The 20,072-nt window shown below is 43.4% G+C and overlaps 1 protein-coding gene across 1 annotated transcript in view; it reads right to left on the bottom strand.

The window, feature by feature from the left end:
* Col4a3 (collagen type IV alpha 3 chain) overlaps window positions 1-20,072 on the bottom strand; it is a 127,903-nt gene that overhangs the window by 50,698 nt on the left and 57,133 nt on the right. The window contains exons 4-20 of the mRNA XM_032901461.1: window positions 17,655-17,699; window positions 16,364-16,408; window positions 15,448-15,510; window positions 14,775-14,828; window positions 13,983-14,009; window positions 13,096-13,173; window positions 11,345-11,407; window positions 11,200-11,235; window positions 9,458-9,499; window positions 9,170-9,247; window positions 6,649-6,711; window positions 6,077-6,136; window positions 4,787-4,831; window positions 4,079-4,132; window positions 2,381-2,422; window positions 506-593; window positions 175-210 (exon numbers count right to left, since the gene is read on the bottom strand). Coding sequence (XP_032757352.1) covers window positions 175-210; window positions 506-593; window positions 2,381-2,422; window positions 4,079-4,132; window positions 4,787-4,831; window positions 6,077-6,136; window positions 6,649-6,711; window positions 9,170-9,247; window positions 9,458-9,499; window positions 11,200-11,235; window positions 11,345-11,407; window positions 13,096-13,173; window positions 13,983-14,009; window positions 14,775-14,828; window positions 15,448-15,510; window positions 16,364-16,408; window positions 17,655-17,699 — 919 coding nt within the window. The remainder of the gene's footprint in view (window positions 1-174; window positions 211-505; window positions 594-2,380; window positions 2,423-4,078; window positions 4,133-4,786; window positions 4,832-6,076; window positions 6,137-6,648; window positions 6,712-9,169; window positions 9,248-9,457; window positions 9,500-11,199; window positions 11,236-11,344; window positions 11,408-13,095; window positions 13,174-13,982; window positions 14,010-14,774; window positions 14,829-15,447; window positions 15,511-16,363; window positions 16,409-17,654; window positions 17,700-20,072) is intronic.

Here is a 20,072-nt window from a genome sequence, read left to right as displayed (position 1 = left end):
GAGTCACTTTATCAGTTTTTTTCAACGCCTGAAACTTGTCCAACATAGGCCACATAGGCCACAAAGATAACAAGCAAGAACCTAGAAACTCTTTTTAGTGTCAATAAATGAAAATTTTTCTTTTATAAGTAATGTGAACTTACAAGAATAGTATTCAAAGAAACAGAGACATACCAGGACTTCCAGGAACTCCAGGGGGACCACTGGGACCTGGGAACACACCACGTCAGTTAATTGGAAAATTATAGGTGTCCCCCTGCCCACTTTTGAATTTGATGGCGATGTCATTGTAGTTGCCATTGAATTTTTCTTTCTTTTTTTTAGGTATACCACTTACAAAATTCTCATGTAAAACACAAAAATTGGAAACAAAAAATATCTCCACTGATGTAAAGGAGGACTTCCTCTTCCTCCCTTACCCCGAAACTGCCATAATTCTGTGAACGCTACTCACCACCCTGAAAGACCCGTGGTGCTAAAGGCTTTCAGAAGAAATGTATCTTACCCCGTGGGCCACGGGCTCCTTTGGGCCCAGGCGGGCCCGGCTTTCCTTTATCTCCCTTTTCCAGATGTGCATCATAACATTCTTCTGTCTTAAAGGAGAAGCAGAGAATGAATAGGAAGGAGAGCTATGGCTGGGATGCTCACCAACTCCTTTACTTCAGTCTTTTTATTTTGGCCTAAAAGAGAATTTCTTCATTTACCTGAGTTCAAAGGCTTTTATAGTAGCAGGTAGCCCGTAGTCATGCCCATACAAGTGAATAGATGTATAGACAAAGATGACCTTTCTGGTATATATATTTTATGAGCTTTCAGCTAGAAACTATATTTAATTTAATTACATTAAATTTTTTTTTTTCTGGATGAGACTCAAACTCAGGGCCTTATGTCCAAGCACTGGACCACCGAGCTATGTTCTTAGCCCTAGAAGTACATTTTAAAAGTGATGTGACTAAACTGGCGTATTTATTTTAAATTCATTGACTTAAAAACAAAGTAACAAGAACCTTTACTTAAGCCTCATTCACGAAATCTCCAACATTATCAGTAACAAGGCCATAGTGATGATCATAAATTCTACAATGTCATACGTGCACCCACGGGGTATTTGACTCTGCTATAATTTATGATGTCGCAGAAGAAAAGCAGCCCATCAAAATTTCCTAGCAGTTCCACAAAAGCTTTCTTTGGGTCGAATTTCCTCTGAAACATTAAGATACAGATTTCTGGGACCCACCTTCATTGGCTTATGTAGAGTGAAGTTATGTAGCTTGGGGAGGGGGTCTGAGAACTGCACTAAAAAGACTTATCTTATGTATATGAGTTTTTGCTTGCGTATGTGCACCACTTAGAGGTCAGAAGAGGACACTGGATCGCTCGGAACTGGAGTCACCGATGACAGACCCAGGTTCTTTGCAAGGACAAGTGCTCATAGCTGCTAAGCCATTTTTTCAGCAGCTCACTTACTGATTGTGTGTGTGTGTGTGTGTGTGTGCGCGCACACGCGCATGCGTGTGCGTGCGCATGCACATTCCCAAAGTGGCCAGAGGTTCAGAACCCCTGCCACTGGGGTCGCAAATGATTATGTGTCACCCAGTGTGGGTGCTAGGAACTGAACTCGGGTCTCCTAAATGAACAGTTGACACTCATAACCTCTGAACCATCTCTCTAGCCTTGAGAACTACACTCTTAACAACATATACTCCATGGTCTCCTAGGCCACTTTTACAGCTTGTACAACCAGACGCAGAAACTCTGCTCGGCACATTGGCTATGAGACCGATTGCTTTGGAGAAATGAGCAGATGTCAGGCCTGAGAGCTGGCAGTCCCTCTCATTCTTTTGAGGAGGCCTGCGGGGTCATCAGATTCATATCTGTGTTAGGCCGGGCAGTGTTCCCTGCGCGTGGCGCTTGGGCTGTGGGGACTGGTTCTTGATGACCTGCATCAGGTCTGAACTTCGGCTGCCTGCTGTTAAAAGTGGGTCATGCCAAAAGGACCGGGCTCTTTAATTCCACAGTGCCCTAGCTGTCTTCAGTCGCAGCCATTTTATTCCACACTGAGAATACTGGGTCAGCTTGGGCAAACTGACACTAAGCCATGTTTTGTTTTGTTTTGTTTTCCTTTTTGTTTTGTTTGCTTATTTTTCTTGTTCAGAGTTCGAGGTGGGCTGTATTAGTGCATTTTAAGGACCAAACATAATCAAATATTTATGCATTGTCAAATAGGTAAATAATGACCGCAACTAATTTTTGCCTTGCCAAAACGTAACTGTAAACGCTCTCCTATTCATGATAACAGTTAATGAGATATAGTGATTTAAAATTTGCTCAGTATTTGGAAGAACTTAACTCTGACATTGTTATCTCTAGTTACACTTACTGGACCAGGAAATCCTGGGGGGCCAATGTCTCCTTTCCATCCCTAAATAGAAAGATAGTTACAGGTGAGTATGCAAGCCCAGAGTAGCATAGTTAAAAAACAAAAAGCAAGATTGGACAGTAAGTTACTAGTCAAGGTAGTGTCCTTTTGGTATAATATGCAAGCCAGATTACAGGGTTTGTAATTGCCTTGAACTCAACTTCCTGGAGAGCCTTTATCTATGAGGAGTTTTGTCTTACAAGGCTGGGAAGTAGTGAACGTTAGCTTGCCTGTTCTCCAGCTCTCCTTTAAACCTCTGCCATATGGTCACGTGCCTCGCACAGCCACATTGTCGCACAGATTGTAGTTGTGGGATAACCAGGTCAGGATTATAGTTAAAGACCAGTGTACCCAACCTCTTTTGTTTCAAGAGGACAATCCAAAATTCTCCCAGGAATATTATTAAAAGACAGACTTTGAACCTGAATGTACATCTTGGCAGATGTGAATTATCTGTGAACACCTCCAGCAACAGAAGCAAGTGGTATGGAACTATGCAACTAGTCGGTTGTGACCTTTTAGAGACACATGACCCGGATGAGGTTCCTGGGTCCAGGCTGAGGTCCTTGGCCTCAGATGACCAGATGGATTCCTGCTATAGTGAACCTTTTCTCATAACCTCCTCATAGGGAGTGATACTTCACCACAGAGTCCTGAGCCAGCCAGCCTCAGCTTCAATGAACAGCTAGGATTGTTTTCTTATTATCGTTTAGCTTCCCAGCATTTAAAAAATATAATATTTAAAAAGATTACAAGGGTCTGTCACTTCTTTTCAGACTACTACTATCAATTATCAAGCAAGTAAGTTTACATTACTCCATGGAGAATTCTCTGTTTGACACAAGAGTGAAGAAACTTGCTTTACAGGTGCACAGACATCACCATCATAGCCAACACTGTTAGAGGCAGAGGAAAAGACCCAAGAGAAGGAGTGTTTTTCCACAAGACTGTCAGAATGTTTGGGCCCTGTCAATAATTCTTACTTCATATATTTATTGAGTCATTGCCTGAAACTGAGAACATCTCATTTGACAATCCTCTTAGATTCCCCACCAATAAATCATAGCTTTTAATCTCAATACTTGGTTAACAAAAACATGACAATATATTTTTTTAAAGCAATACATATGGGCAGGCGAGATGGCCCAGTGGGTAAAAGGTGCTTGCCACCAAGCCTGATTATCCAAGTTTGAGTCCTCAAACCCACGTGGTGTGGACGTTGTCCTCGGACCTCCGCAAGTGGGCTCTGGTTCATGTGCCTTTCCACAATAAATAAACAAAAGTGAGATGAAAAGCGTTGTACACAACAACAAAACCCACAGGAAACTGAAATTTCCTGGTTAAGACAGGAATGGATCAGACAGCCTGGAAGGGATCGGTGAGGAAGGAGGAACACCCACAAAAGCCTGGTGTATGATAGGCACCCCACAAGAAGAAGACGGCCTTCTCGTCTGGGAAGTGGGACTCACACCCATTTTCCAGGAGCAACTTCGGGATCAGGTAGGAGTATCTGTATCTGAGGGCATTCAGCTTAGTGATGCCGACAGCTTTCACTGTATGCTCAAACCTCTGGAGACAGACTTGATTTTATTTTTACTCAATGTCAACTAGCGTAGGCATTGGCCAACCTGTTGGAAAAAGCTAAAGATGGGATGTTACCTTAATGCCGGCTTCACCCCTCAACCCAGGAAAGCCTCTGGTTCCCTTTGCTCCCTGCAGAAAAAGATAAAAGGACAGCAGATCTAAAGGCATGAGGCGATTGTGTTTGTGTCGAAGCACGTGCAGTCGGGACTTATTTAACTCTTAAATATTTAAAAGTTATTTTCAAAATCAACATGTAACCGCTGTACGTGTATCTGGTATACAATGGATGTTTCAGATCGCACTGGTTGTGATAGATATAATCACATTGTGTCTACGAGGCTGCGTGCGTGCTCCGTGTACTGAGCAGGGCAGGAACCTAGCATATACCCACCCCCGCAATTGTTTACAATTTCATTACGGTGTTAAAAACCCCCTTAGCTATTTTTTTAAGTAGGCAATACACCAGTGCCGATTATAGTTCCCTTACTGTGAGAGGTGCCTGGGAGTAAATTTAAAGTACTCAGGGACTAACCACTTCCTGTCCTTCCAACTAGCCACGCCCCTCAGCCGCAGGCACCCACACTGTCTCTGAGAGAACAGCCTCTGTGCTCACCGCGTCTGATCGTACAGTACTTGCTGTTTTAAGCGTGCTCAGTTGATCTTTCCACAGTGGGGCTGCCGAACCCAATGTAGTTTTTAAAAGCTGAAACTGCCTGAGGACCCTTAGCTAACCTTCATGGGCTAGCGCTGCTTCTTCCACGATTATCAACAGGCATGTCTTACCTCAGTGCCAGGGAAGCCGGGAGCACCGTCTTTTCCAGGTTTTCCCTAAATCAAAAACACTAACGTTAATAAACGGGTTAACTTTAGTGAACAGAAAACATCCATGCTATAGTCTCCTTTTAACACGGGACAAGAAAGCTTCAGGGAGCTTCCTCGCTGACTGTTGGATTTTATAAAGTAAGACTCCTAGTCACTGAACAGCAATGGGCATCTTGTACCAGGGAAGGTAGAAGGTGGAAGGCGGGCAGGATCAGTGGTTAGAGTCAAAATGAGGGAGAGAAGTTAAGCTTTGAGTAGAGTTCATGTCCATCGTGGAAAGGGAACCAGGGAAGCACCAAGCAGAGAGGTAAATAAGTTAGAAAGAAGAGAGTGTTTACAACATATTGCTTTGAAATGCACTTTCTTAAATCCTAGTGAATATTAAAATACATAAGTATCTAAAGCATATTGCGGTTTCTCGGCAGATGTGGTCTTAATGAAATCCTATGCTATGGACCCTTTCTGATAGGAGTAACAATCCGGCAAGCTGAATCGTTTTTCCTCGAATACCCCCACTCCAGTTTCTCCTCCTGAACGTTTGCTTTTTAGAGATTCTACATGCTATGTCTGTTTAAATCTTCCCAAATGGAGCTGAGTGGGGGAACTGGGCCCCCCGCTGCTTCTGTGGTCTCAGCATCCCACTTATAGCCGCCTATGTTCTGTCTTCAATCTGGTTGGTTCTGATGAGCTGTCACTCACAGGAGATCACTGACTAGCCAATCAAAGACCTTTCTGCTGTGGCCATAGCTGTTGTTCCAGAGTGAGACAAAAGAGCAAGCTAGGTCAATCTGATCTTGAATCTCTGCCCGCGCCTGCGTGTGTGTGTGTGTTTGTGTGTGTGTGTGTGTGTGTGTGTGTGTGTGTGTGTGTGTGTGTACATGTGTGCACACGCACATGCACATGGCTGTAGTTTTTTTTTCTTAGATGTCATTAGCCTGAAGTTGTCTGGGGTGCTATCTCATTCTTCCCGCCTTTCCCTGATGCTCATCCTTTGCTGGACAGAATAGGGCTGGTGCCCAGAGAAGAGCAGAGGTGAGCTGGAGAGATTCCTGCTCCAACTCTCAGCTTCTGAAGTCCCTGATGCTTGTTTTAGTCTTTCCAGATAAAAAAATAAATCGCACCAAAACTTAAATACATTAAAACAAACAAACAAACAAGCAACCCAGCTAGTTGAAGCATCTTACTCTGTAACCCAAAGAGTCCAAGCTCTGCCTCTCCTGGATTGCACATGCTCCTGAATTAACACCTTACCCGAGGACCAGGCTCTCCAGGAGCACCCTTTTCTGATCCATAGGAGTCTCCAGGTGGTCCCTGTAGATTAGAGTTATGAAATGCTTTAGAAATGACTGTTTTTTTTTAACTGATTAAAATAATTTGTTTCTTCTACTGGCCATATTTAAAACTGAATAATGTAAAAGACAAATTTATTCTAAGAATTAGCTTTAAATAGATATTCAAAAGCTGCTGGTATTGGCAGGTCACACGTATAAAACAGTGCAGAGATTTCATCTAGAAATGGCCGCGAAATACTTCTAGAACATTCCTGGGCTTTGCGTTTTAGTGAACATCAATATTTAAAGGTTGAACACTCATCAAAATATTGAAGGTTGATCTAACTGAACTGGGTGTGTTATTGATAAACAATGAGGTATAAAGGTGGTAGGGGCATGGTCAGAGAGCAGCAGGAGTAGGGAGGGAAGTCTGGGTGGATATAATGGAGAAAAAATGTATCAGTGTATACAATTGTCAAAGAATAAAAATATCCCTAACAATATGAACTAAGCTTTATGCGTCATAGGGACAAAAGGACTGAAAAGACCTACCGAGGGTCCAGGAGGTCCAGGTTCACCCCTCTCTCCCTCATCGCCTTTCTGTCCCTGGAAGTCCTGTCATAAATACAGTTCAAGGTCATTATCACAAACCAACGGAATAAGATGAGACCAGTCGCACTTAGAAATACCTTCTGTCCAGTAAAACAAGTCCTGAAAACCAGCACTGGTCTCATGACAACAGCCCAGTGGTTTTTCTTGTTCTCATGGTTCACGGTTAAGGCATGAACTCACAGTAATACTGTTGTAACCTTTAAAAGAAATATCCTTTGTGTTTCCCCATAGGAATATACTTGTCAGTTACTGTTACATCTGCCAACCAATAAAGGTCTAAGGTCAGTGTCTTCAACCCTGCCCCTAATCATCCACTAGAGTAAATTGAAATGAACAGCACAGGAAAACCAAACATCATATGGTATTTCGTAGAGCCCAGACTTCTACACTCTTTAAGGTCAGAGTGTAGTTATGATTAGTTTTGATTTTCAAACATTTTGTAACCTTTGGGGAAGCTGTGCTATGTCCTTAATTAAAATGATTTTTTGTGCTTGTGAGGTAACTCTGGAGAGGACCCGAGCCCTGGATCCGATCCCTGGCACCAGCAGTCCCATCCCAAAGATCAGACAAGTATTCTCTCATGTGTCATCAACCCTTAAACAACAGTATTAGTCTGAGAATTAACCTTAAGTCCACCCATCTCTGTAATGAAGAAGGTCAAGAATATTCAAATAATCTACTTGGTAGCCTGTTTCCTGCCCTGCAAGCGCAGGGTTGCACTGGGTGCTTTTCTGTGTACTTTCTGTTCTGCCATTGGTGCCAAGGGTGCACAAGGTGATGTCGAAAGAACTTCACTGAGTATTTGAAGCACTCCAAAAGCAGCTTCTTTTTTTTTCTTTTTCTTTTTCTTTTTTTTCTTTTCTTTTTCTCAGAGCTGGGGACCGAACCCAGGGCCTTGCGCTTGCTAGGCAAGCGCTCTAACACTGAGCTAAATCCCCAACCCCCAAAGGCGGCTTCTTAATCTACGCATTTTGGGGGAGCAGGGAAGAAGTTTGATCCCCTGGGAAAGGAACTGTTATGAGAGTTGGATCTCTGTACCTCTGTGCATGCTTTTAACAATAAAGTGTGGGCTGAGAATGCAAAAAAAAAAAAAAAGTGTCCTTTGGATCAAATTACATTATTATATTTATTTACCTACTGAACCAGCTTTCTATTATAGAAATTTCTAGTATAGACACATTCATGCCTAAAAATTAAAATTGCCTTGATTGGAATAACACCTTCCTGTTCAGGCGCCCTCATGATGAATTGACACAGGCTTTTGTGAGCCACTGTCCCATTTAGTTGGTCACCTCCCACCTCCCTCAGTATCTGTATTCTTTTGAGGAACCTAGTTTTTCCAGCTCATTTTTCCCAGGTCAAATATTTAATATATAAATTTTTGTAAACATGAAAAGGTATCAATTCTTTTTAGACAATGATGCTTTAGATCTCACTGATTTACTTTTTGCTAATGGTCTCTGAAGAATTCACTTATTTTCCTCAGGCCATTTTCCCAGTCTTCGATGTGATTTTTTTTCCATATTATATTCCACTGTGCTTTCTCTGAACTCCACTGAGTTTTGTTTTGGTCATTTAGACTATGTGCAGGTGGACGGTGGTTGTAGGGCTTCTTCTTAGAATAAAGATAATATTCTAAGGTTTTCAGAGTTAACGGTTGTCCAACTCACTGAACATTGAAAAGCCACCGAGTTGATCATAAACGAGAGAGTATTATGGCTTGTATATTATGCTACAAAAATCGTTAAAGACTAGTTATAATTAAAACCCATGGGGTATACTTTTAAAAGAGCATATTTTATATTTAAATCATGTTGCAGCTAAATTATCATCTGAAGCAATTAAGTATAATTCTCTGTTAATTTGATACTATTTGAATTCTTTATTTCCCCTCCCAGACTTTCCAAGTGCAGGCTAATGGCTGAATTGGTGTGTGGTACTGTGTATTCAGTTCCCAAGTGCTCAGCAACTCCATATCCTGATCCTCTTAGGTATCTTGCTATAGAAACAAAATGCAGTTCATGTCAAAAATGACATGGAGTAGTGGTCTTGGTAAAGACTGCGTGTCCTTGAGGCTACAATGGCCATGCCAAGGGTCCCATTAGATTGCAGTGCTCTTCCACTCTGTCGATTGGCCATTGCCATCCTATTGGGTCAAAGCCACACATTCCACGCAAGGGACAATGAGAGGGAACAGGAGAGAAGAGTGGTGAATGACATCAGGCCTGTGCCTTGTAGCCACCAGTCTTGGCTTCCTCATTTAAGCTTTCTATCCTTCCTTCACCCCGAAGGAAGTGGGAGGAATCAATCTACATGGTTTAATCGTTCTCCCAGCCAGGAGTGGGAAACAGGGATCACGAAGGCTCATGATGGAGCTTGTAAAAGAAAAGAAAGGATCAGCAAAACGTCCTTCCCAGAAACAAAGGCATAGACAGCCTCAATCGCAGAGCTACAGACTTACCGATTTTCTGTATGGGTGTATGAGTGTAAAGATCACTGGTCCTGGCAGCCCAGGAGGTCCTGTTAATCCTTTCATACCCTAAAGACAAGTCCAGTAGAGAATGAGAGGTCCCCCAGTAGCAGCCCCAGCCTCATCAGCACATCAGCCCCTCCCCCTCAAAGGTCTGTTTTCTCTTCTGCCTCACACACAGCAAACCAGCAAATGAGAGCACTCAGTTCAACATGGCCAGTGAATGGACTGGAGAAAATGCACTGGGGGGCTCGCACCTTCTGGCCCACTAGCACATACCTTTTCTCCTTCTTGTCCTATCGTGCTATCGCCCATGCGACCCTGTTAGAAAACATGAGATGCCATTGTTAGGTCTCAGGAAGTCCCTACGTCTAAAAATGAGTTCAAGCTGGACTACAGAAGCCAGCATCCCTCAGGTAGCCGAGAATGTCCCCCAAAGGAGTCACTTCCCCAGCAGGGACATGTGGCTCCATTGACATGCAGCCCTGGTTTCATATCAGCCATGCCTCAGGCTTCCTCAGTCCCTTCTCATAAGTACTTGCTATTTCAAAGTCCTACAATAGCTCTGGCCCGTCTCACCTCCCCAGACTTCCCTCCTCCCAAATGCCTGTTCTTTCTATAAAGACAAAGTGTCCTGTGTCCCTCCCTTCTCCCTCTATCCCTCCCTCCTCCCTCCCTCCTCTCACCTCCCTCCCTTGTAAAAGAAAGAAAGGATCAGCAAGATGTCTTTCCCAGAAACAAAGGCACAACCACAATCACGGAGCTATAGACTTACTGATTTTTTTGTGTCCCCCCTTTCCTCCCTCCCTCCCTCCCTCCCTCCCTCCCTCCCTCCCTCTTTCCCTCCCTCCCTCCTTCCCTCCCTCAGACCCTTCCATCTGTCTCTTGCTATCTTACTGTATCCACTAATCTCTCCAGAGCTCTCTAGCCTGCTGTCCTTTTTCTCCACTCTGGATTATTTCAGACGCCTCTGGATAAATTTTCTCTGTTATGCAGAATAAATATGCCCCCTAATAATGGAGCAGCCTTGTTGGCCATTTCTTTACTGCACCCCTTTATACATATAGCCACTATGTTTAAAAAATAAATATGAATAACTGGAGCTCATTAAAATTCTAGTCCTTGTAAGGGAGACTTGCAGTTTCATCTTAGTTTTGAAATTATGAAGTTATGCTGCTATTTTTACACACTAGCAATGTGTTTCTGTTAAACGTGGTGGTTTCGAGATACAGGAAACAGAAGACTCACTGAGGACAACGGATGACACAAGAGTTGGGGATGAGGAATGGAAGCCACCCAGAGAGAATTTTCCCAATTAAGCTACTGTCTGGTTTTGATCTCATTGGCTGGCTACTTCCTGGTGAGCCCTTAACTCCTGGCTACCTAACTTCCTGTGTCACTTCGCTTTCTGATGCTCTAATTTGTCACACTAAAAATAATAGAGGTGAATAACTGAATGTCAAGATTCTGAAATTAACGTCAGAAAAGCCAAAAGTGGAATACAAGGAAGAGAGACAGAGAGACTGCTCGTGTGCATCCAACGATGAAGTAGTAATCGTGAAAGCCCACTGGGAAGTGTCCAGTTCATTAGGTCAGCAATATTAGTTAGAACCACTGTGCTTAGTAATAGTTCCTTGGTGAGGCTCAGCTCCACTCAATATTTTTATCCTGAAACTACAGCTTGAATTTTGAATAGAACACCCAAAGCACCCAGATTGAAGGCCAAATGGACTTAGCTTTTATCTAGCCACATAGGTCATGTGGATTTTGGAAAGCAGCCCACTGCAAGAATTGATGTGATGAGGCAGGGTTACCAGAATTGGAAACCAATATGTTAGAAACTCCTGCTTTCTTCTGTTGTTCTGAGTCATGGATTAAGTTACTGCTGGCCCTGACCCCTTTCCTGCAGGTACTCCTGTTTCCCCTGGAAGGTACCCACAGTGGTCCACTCAAAGAAGTAAGCTAGGCTTTTGGACTGGCTAGGGCGCTCTGACTGTTACAAATTAGGAAGTTAGACTTACTTTGGGTCCTCTGGGTCCCATCACTCCTGGGAAACCCTAGAAAAGGCCATAAATAAAAGTTACAGCAGGAATCTCAGTCAGCCAGAGAATGTTCTAAAACATGGGCTATCACCGATGCGCATAGCTGCCTTGACTTCATACTCACAAAAAATCCTGGGGGCCCTGGTGGGCCGGCAGGCCCTGGGAAACCTGGGGGTCCTGGTAAACCCTTGAAGTTAGAAAAAAGGAAAAAGAGGGAGTTTAATGCACTTGCCAGTTAATGCCAAAGTCAGACATAGTGATGTATTAAAGAAATCACAAGAGCATACTGCCTCCCCTCTAAGTGACTGCAAACGACTACAGTGAGTTCCAAACACATTACTGTAGGATACAAATGCCTGAAACATCTGAGGCTACTGCATACATGGGCATGGCCAGGGATGCTTCCTGATTTGGGAAATTCAATTTCCAGGGTTTTTCTTTCCTCTCTCTTTTCTCTTTCTCCTCCCTGTCTTTCCCTCCCTCCCTGCATTTGGGCAGTTGTGTTTCTTCTCCTCCTTTAGAGCTGTCCCCACCTGCAGCTCTCTTGCCTAGTTTTCCTTCTACCTATATGGCCTACTTCTTCCCCCCTCCTATCTCTGTGGCTGACCTTCTCAGAAGGATGCCCTCTCTGATGGACCAGTGCCTCCAGCTAGCCGACTGTGCCACTGGAACCCTGGGCTCCTTCTCAATCTATCCAAAGGTTGTCTTCCTGGTTGATATTTCTACCCCACTTCCCTGACTTTTTTCTGATCAGCATTCATTACTACTACCGTGTAACACATGGTATAGTTAGTTATTGATTGATGTTGCTTCTGTCTTCTTATTAGAATGTAGAGAGGACAAGAAGTTTCAGAACTGGTATTTTGGCTGATCTAGACCCTAGAGCCTAGAAATAATCCCTCCATACAACTGGCATTTAAGAAACCTTCCTTACATAAATGCATTGCAATGTCTTCGGCCACCCACTGTCCAGTATAGAGTGCACAGGAGACACCCATGTTTCTGGTCACTCCTTTCCTTTCCGCAATGATTGATTCCTAAGCAAAGGATCAAGAGCCATCCCTTTCCATTGCCTCTCTCAGAAGCCTATTCCAGCCCCTAGCCACATTCCTATGACTGTTCTGCTCTTAGTCAGAAGTCACGGTTCACCCTCAGTTAGCCCCAGTCACCATGTGAGCACATCCCCAGCTTCAACTCAAACTGATTCACGGAGGCAAATCTCTTCTTCTCAGAGATTTCCACCATTAATTCTGAACTATGTTAAGTTACTTCTGGCTAATTGGCCTGAAATTTAGCAATTATAGGCTATATCTATCTAAGGGCTCTTCTGAATCATGAAAGACACATGACCCCCAAATAGCTGTGTCTCATTGGATCTGGTATTGAATACCTCCAGGCTAGCTACAGATGAACTAGTGAAGCAAACCATGCAGTGTTCAAGGGGAGGGAGCTATGCTTCAACAGAGCTCTTAAAAATAATGTGCAAATATTGAAACCAGGGTGTTCTTTAACCATCCAGTTTTAAGTGGTAGTCAATGCATGGTGTACGCCCATCCTTGGTTTCAGCGAATACAGGGCAAGTAGAACTCTTTTTCTGAAGATTCTTAGGCTCGGGAGCTGAGTGGCAGAGATTTAAGAAGGGATTAAAAGACAAACACAATGTCATTTCTGCAAAACAACATGTTCCTTCTCCTAATGAGGTCACGGTAATGTTAGAACAGCTGAGGTGAGAGTATGGATTGGGAGAGAAGAGGACAAAAAGAAAAACAGGCAGGCAGGAAAGAGGGTGGAAGGGAAGAAAGGAAGAGGGAGAGAGAATTTGAGGATGAAGATGAAGAGGAAGATGACTGAACACTCCTACTGGGAGTGTTGTACCTGGAAGCCTGGAGCCCCCGGAGGCCCAGGGTCACCTTTTCCATTGAATTCCCCGTCTTCTCCTTGAGCAGGCTCGCCCTTAAAAGCAGAGACAGTCACCAATACCAATTAACTTTATAGTTTCCAAACCCCCCATAAACATTATTGAAGGTCAAACTTCCTTAAAAATGAGAGGGTTTGGGAGGTATGCGCTTGGAGAAGTGTCTTAAAAATGTGCAATTGTTCCATTTCAAAGAATTAAAAAAAGACTTTAAAACGTATAAATTATACACAATGTGCTTCTTTATGACATTTATGTACTTGTATAAATAATGCATATACAATTCATATTTACTCCTCATTATCCCATCCCTCTCACACCCTACAGATCCGAGGTCTCCCACACTTTCATGTCTTTCTCTTCTTTTCCCTGTGGTGTGTGTTAGAAGCATGAACTGCTACTGAGGAAAATGTCTCTCCTTCCTCAGCTTACAGATCCTCAGTTAGAGGTGGGGCTTCACAAGCCCCTCCCCTCTCTCTTGTACTAATTTTTAAAACTAACAATTTATTGTGATGGGAGGGAAGAATTAGGAATAATAGATCATTTCCCAAGACACCTGAACTGGTAACAATTCTTGACCTAAGAACATGGAGTCTGGAACATGAGATCAGCTTCCTTCCGCTAGATCCTCCTTCCTTAAAAGATGACGTAATTGACCCACAGACCCATCTATGACAACAGCCAGAGGAGAAAGTGCTGTTTTAATTTCTATGGCATCTGAATTATTAATACCAAGACCTGGTTTATGATGTCTGTTTGTAATGTTTATATTTGATTAATTAATTGGAGTCCTTTTTTATATGTATGGTTAGAGAACACCCATCACAGTAGTTGACAAAGAACTCACCTTTTGTCCTTTTAAGCCATCAGGACCCTAGGAAAGAGGCAACATATTAACCACTGGAAGCTGAACAAATCCATACACTTCACCTTGTCTCTACAGTGTCCTTTTGCTTCCTGGCCCCATAATATTCTTGCAAATCTCTTCTAACATTCCATCATCCGCCTTCATCCAACACAGCCAGCCTCTCTCTCATCCTGCCTGCAAATTTGCATCCTGTTCTCCCACTTATTTCTCAGTTCCAGATATGCCTCCCTGTTCCTTCCTACCATGGAAACATTGCTTTCCAAGGTCAGCAACCTCTTCATGTTGCTAAAAACAAGACCCCATTCCTTGTATTATTAGACTTTTTGGCAGCATCGGGCTGTCCCATTTTTCCTTGAAGTAAATCTCCCTCAGGGCTTCCATACTCTTACTGGTTTCTCTCTGCTGTTAGGGCCTTCTCTCCTTTCTCTGTTCATTCGCCTTGACTTAGAAGTTACATGCTTGAATAAAGTCTGACATTTAAATCCCTGTTTTCTTTGCTCTCACTCTGAACTGTTGGATTCTTGACCTCATATCCTCACTTCCAGTCGGTATGCCTAATATACATCTTTACGTGAATATGTCAAAAGTAAAACAAAGTCTTAATTTCTAAACTGACCTTATAATTCATTTTTCCTCTCCCCCTTTGTTTGTTTGTTTGTTTGTTTCTTTTTTCTTTTCAGTCTCCTGAGAGATATTGTTCATAGAACATAGAATGGACAGCTTTCATTCATAATTTCTGTCTGTGAAATGGAGTTAGAGAGGCAAACTTACTGGGAGCCCTGCATAGCCTGGTGTGCCAGGAATGCCTGGGAATCCTTGTTCACCCTAGAAGACATGGAAAGTTTGTCAGAATTCTTAGTTGTGCTAGAATAGTTCATAGCTATCCCTCTCTCTTCCCCCAACCCTGCAGTGACAAATCTAGGCAAACCAGTTCAAGTTCCTCATGGCTACTGATCAGAAGGCAGAGGGCCAGAAACCCGTTATCTTAATTGCGAATAAGATTGGGGTCTACCGCTTCTCAAATTGTGCATAAATGGCCGCCTAATTGTGCCAAGAACTTTTTAATTGCTGCTTCTTGGTAATTAGTTCTCTCGTGCCCACTGTTCTAGGGGAAAGGAGGGCTCAGTTAGGACAAAAAAGTAGCGAGTGGGCCCTGCAATCTCAGATTTTCCTTTCTAGACACTAACTTTGTACTCAAAGCTTTAGTCTCTGATTTTGATATTTACAACCCCTGATGGAAGCAGTTGAGAATCTGTGGGAACTGTTGGGAAACTCGCCTAAAACTGTATGGAAGGGGAAAGGAAGTAATTTCTACTCAAAATCATGCTGTGGGTCCTGACTAAAAGAATGTTTCGGGAAAGTCATCTTCCATCTCAGTGCAGCTCCAACTTGACTTGTTCTTTCAGCAAGACTCTCACTAATCCTCCGGGCAGGCAGGACGTACCTTAGAGCCATTGCATCCTGGTAAACCAGCCAGCCCAGGAGGCCCGGGGTGGCCTGGGATGCCCTAGAAAAAGAGGAAGAGTCACTGACAAAGACAGAGGTAGCATCACAAGATCCAGGATCCAGCAAAAACGTCAGGATCAAGGGAAATGGTGCCTGATTTGAAACAGCTGTAGGCTAGAAATGCTCGCACAACAAGTTTAAGTCGTAGACTTTTAGATATAGCTTAAATATCATAGCAAATAAAACATATTAGCTAAGATACAGATTGTTGGCTAAGATGTGGATAGTTTAGATAAAACAGGAAACAGAATTGCATGCCGTGCTCTTCTGAGTGAGGGATTGGTGGGCAGGGCTGGAGAGGCAGACACAGGGGTGAGGGATGTTATTGTTCTATGCCACTAACAGGCTTGTTCTTTGTACTATTGTTTCTACCAAGTTCTGCCCAGATATCACACAAAGCCACACTCTGCCATGACCAGTGTAGCTTCTTCTTGTAAAGAGTGTGTCAAGACTGTTTCCTTGGGTGACTATTTTAATGTCTTTATTAAATGAGCATATGAGTGAGAATACACACACACACACATTATACACACACATTATACACACACATCACACACATACATATATATACATACAAATGTTTACATACACACATATATTACACATACACACACATTACACACATACAAACACACACAAATGCATATACATTATACTCACATACACATACATGCATACATACACATATACATTCACAATTACACATACATAATACTACATACAGACAGACACATATACACACATGCATACATAGACATGCACACACAGAGACACACAGACAGAGACATACACAGACCCACTTACACACACACAGGTACACAGAGACACACACGCACACATTTCTCATCACTTACTGGAAGTCCAGGAGGACCTGCAAACCCTGGTAATCCAGTTATTCCCTAAATGTATGCAAAATATGAAGGGGGTAGAAAGAGAAAACAATTAAAATGTTCATCCTATAAATATAAAATGATTTGCTATGTCAGTAATCATTTGTTTCCAAGTATGGACTCAGTATAGAAAAATGATTAGGAAAAGAAACAAAATGGCTAGACAAATCTTGTACATCTTATCTTTACAAAACTTTAAAAAATTTTTGTTTTGTTTCATGACAGTCAGCCTTGCTCTGTATGTGCCTAGGCTGGTCTCGAACGCACTATGTACATATCTCAGGCTGGCTTGGAGTGTATGGCTTTTATGCCCCTACCTTCTATTTCTAGAATTGGTGAGTGTGTATGTCTGTGTGTTTGTCACTATGTGTGTCTGTGTGTGTGCACATATGTGTGGTATCTGTCAGTCTGTCTGTCTATCTATCTATCTATCTATCTATCTATCTATCTATCTATCTATCTATCCGGTTCCTCCCTCAAATTGCACTCAGGTAATCAATCAGACTAACACCTCAAGCACTTTCTCCTGTGGAAAGTTTTACTTTATAAAACTTTTTGAAAGGGGGTTTCTTTGGTTGTGGGGGATTCTTTATTATTTGTTCTTTCAGAAAAGGTCTTACTCTATATAACCAGGGCTAGTCTGGGACTATCACTAGGCAGTCCAACTTTAAGCTTATAGCAATCCTCCTGCCTCAGCCTCTTGAGTGCTGAGGTTGTAGGTGTGAGTCACCACACCTGGCTGAAATTCATTTTTACTGTATATTTTGCATGTAGTAAAATGTTTATGTCTTCTGTAAAAAGCATGGGGACAAATATCTATATCTATATCTCTCTATATATTATATATGTCCTTCCTTCTTCCTTCCTTCCTTCCTTCCTTCCTTCCTTCTTTCCTTCCTTCCTTGGAGTCATGCTGTCCCTAACTCTCAATCCTCCTGCCTTGTCACTAGAGGGTTGGGATGCTACCATCATGGCTGGCATACTTACCTCACTTCCTAAGTTCTCCCACATCGATCAGGAACAGCACCCTCTTCTCCTCACAGTTCTCTGCACCCTTCCCCCATCAGTTCACACCTGTCTCTAAGGTAGTGGCCATTATTGTGACCGTGACCCAGTGGGTTAGCTTTGCTGTTCTCAAACTCTATCTACGGAGCTGAACACGATGCGCTCACTCTTCCCTGACATTGGAATAATGTTTACCGTTAGAAGAAGAACGTTCAGCCAGCAATCGGAATGGATGGGTTGAACTACTAACCCTGATGCCTTTGGGGCCAGTGAGTCCTGGAAGTCCTGGGGAGCCCTAGATCCAAGTGGAAAGAGAAAGAATCAGTCCCGTAAAAACCCTTTGGACCCAGTCTTCTCTCCGTGTGAACAGTTTTGCTCTTGTGATTGTTTTGTGGTTAATAAGATTTGATCACTTGCTGCTTCTAATCAAGAGACAATAGGAAGGGACAGATAAATCTGCATGAAAACCTTTGCTACTCCGAGTGGGATTACCGAGTGGGATTGCTCTACCACTGAGCAGAGACTTAGTGTCAACCTGGGGGCTTGCTGCAAGGAAGACGGTCTCAAACAGCCCACCCCGTATCCTCCTCCCAGGCATATTGATTCACAATCAATGATTCAACAGGATTCTGCCAGGGTTCTTCTGCGTGGGAAAAGTACTGTGGGCCTGTAAAAGACCCATGTTAGCCAAGCAGCTGCTGAGGTCTGATAAGGAAGAACGCCAGAGTTACAATAGCAAAGGAGACTGGAGATTCTGTGCCGAAGAAGCACTTCCTAACACAATGTGCCAGACGCATTCCGGTAAATAAACAACAGAGTGAGGGCTGCTGCACCAGAGACAATCTCGCTTCCAGCACACAATGAATCTTGGTCTGAGGCCCCATTTTTTTTTTTTTATAGAGAATAACCTTAAATGGAGAATATTTTAACTAAGCTCCTTGCTGTGAAAGCACCATAGTTCAAAAGCTATTTTCATCATTCCACAGTTTCAGGGTTTTTTTTCTTCTTCTTTTTTCTTTGTTCTTTTCTTTTGGAAAGGCTGTTACAGAGACTTCTGAGATTGGACCATCAAGGCCAAAGTGAGCCATTCCTTTCTGAGGTGGAATTCCTGGGTGCAAGGCCATATTCAAGGCTGTCTCTTCTCCCACTCCAGCCCCCCCCTCCATGGGAGCTGTTTTGTGTTATGTAGAGGGCAGAAAAGTAGACAGGTTTTCAGGATTTACTCCCCCCTGCTGTAAATCTTCTCATGCAGAAAATGTCACGTAGAACGGAAGCTTATAAATCTGAAAATGTTTTGTCAAGTTTTTAATGGTCTCTGAGTTTTGCCGTTGGCCAGCCACTCCTTTGGAGTATTTTCAGCTATGCCTGAAAATAAGATATCGTGACATAGCAGGTGTTTTCTGCGTTGACTCTGTGGAATGTTTGCACACCGTGCGATCCACGGGAAGCACCACGGTGAGGACAATTGTAATTGCAACCAGCGTTCCTAAAGACGTGTTGAAGGCAAGCGAGCAAAGTATGGAGAATAAAACAAGAGAGTTCTTGCTGGGCCTTGGTGGTACACACCTTAGTCCCAGTACTTGGGAGGCAGAGGCAGGTGGATCTCTGTGAGTTCCAGGCCAGCCTGGTCTGACTACATAGAAACACTTTGTAAAAAACAAGTTCCCAGATAATCCACCTGCAGGTTCCCCATGTCCGAAATCCTTTACAGGGAAATCCAAGCCCAATCACTGGAAATAGTAGAAAATTCAGTCTCAGCCCATACTCTGTGTTTTAAAAGCGTGCATGTGTATGCATGCATACATGCATGCTTGTGTGTGTGTGTGTGTGTGTGTGTGTATGTATGTATGTATGTATGTACGTATGTATGTATGTGCACATGTGGAAGTCAGATTTGGCAGCGGGAGGGGTGTCTTCCTCTATCCCTCTCCACCTTGTGTTTTTGGACAGAATCTCTGACCGAATTGAAAGTTTATTGACGCAGGCTGGCTGGCCAGGAGCTCCAGGACTTGTGTGTCTCTCTGCTCCCATCCCCGGGGTTACAGAGGTGCAATGCTATGCCTGGCTTTTGCTGGGGATCTGAGCTCAGGTCCTCCTGCTCGTTTAGCAAGCACACTTTACCTTCTGAGCCATCTCCCCATCCTCGCTGTTTCAAAGTTGGCACCAGAAGGAGAGAAAGAGAGAGAGGGTGATGCCGTGGGCGAGATAGACAGAGATGGAGAGTGCTTGGGAACCAGACTTGCTTTGCAAACCCCATGTGCAGGTTCAGCTCCCTCGGTGTAGTAACGGCTTCTCGGTTCTGTCTTCAGAGCTTCCTTGATTCCTCCTAAGCTCCTTCATCCTTCCAGAGAGATCGGGGCACCAAGTCCTAATGGTTGACGCCTACACAGTCCCCAAATCCCTCGGGATTCATCATCACATCAAGAGACACGTCTTGATGAAGGGATTTTTGATAGACTCTTGGCTGGGGGCGGGAGGATGAGCACAAGAAAGGTCAAGCCATGAGTAGAAGCTTGGAAACTCTAGCTTCAACCCATTGTCTAAGGAGCAAAGGTGCTAGAGTCTGGTTTAGGGGTGGCTCCTGACTCCTAGAGGAAGCCTCTGTAAGAATCCCCAGCCTAAGGTTCATTTGGGCTGAAGGGCATCTGTGTGTCCAGAGAGTGAGATA

This window comes from Rattus rattus, chromosome 4, assembly GCF_011064425.1.
Source record: "Rattus rattus isolate New Zealand chromosome 4, Rrattus_CSIRO_v1, whole genome shotgun sequence".
NCBI lineage: Eukaryota > Metazoa > Chordata > Mammalia > Rodentia > Muridae > Rattus > Rattus rattus.
Note: the sequence above shows the minus strand (reverse complement) of the source record. Positions and strands in the feature narration are given on the sequence as shown.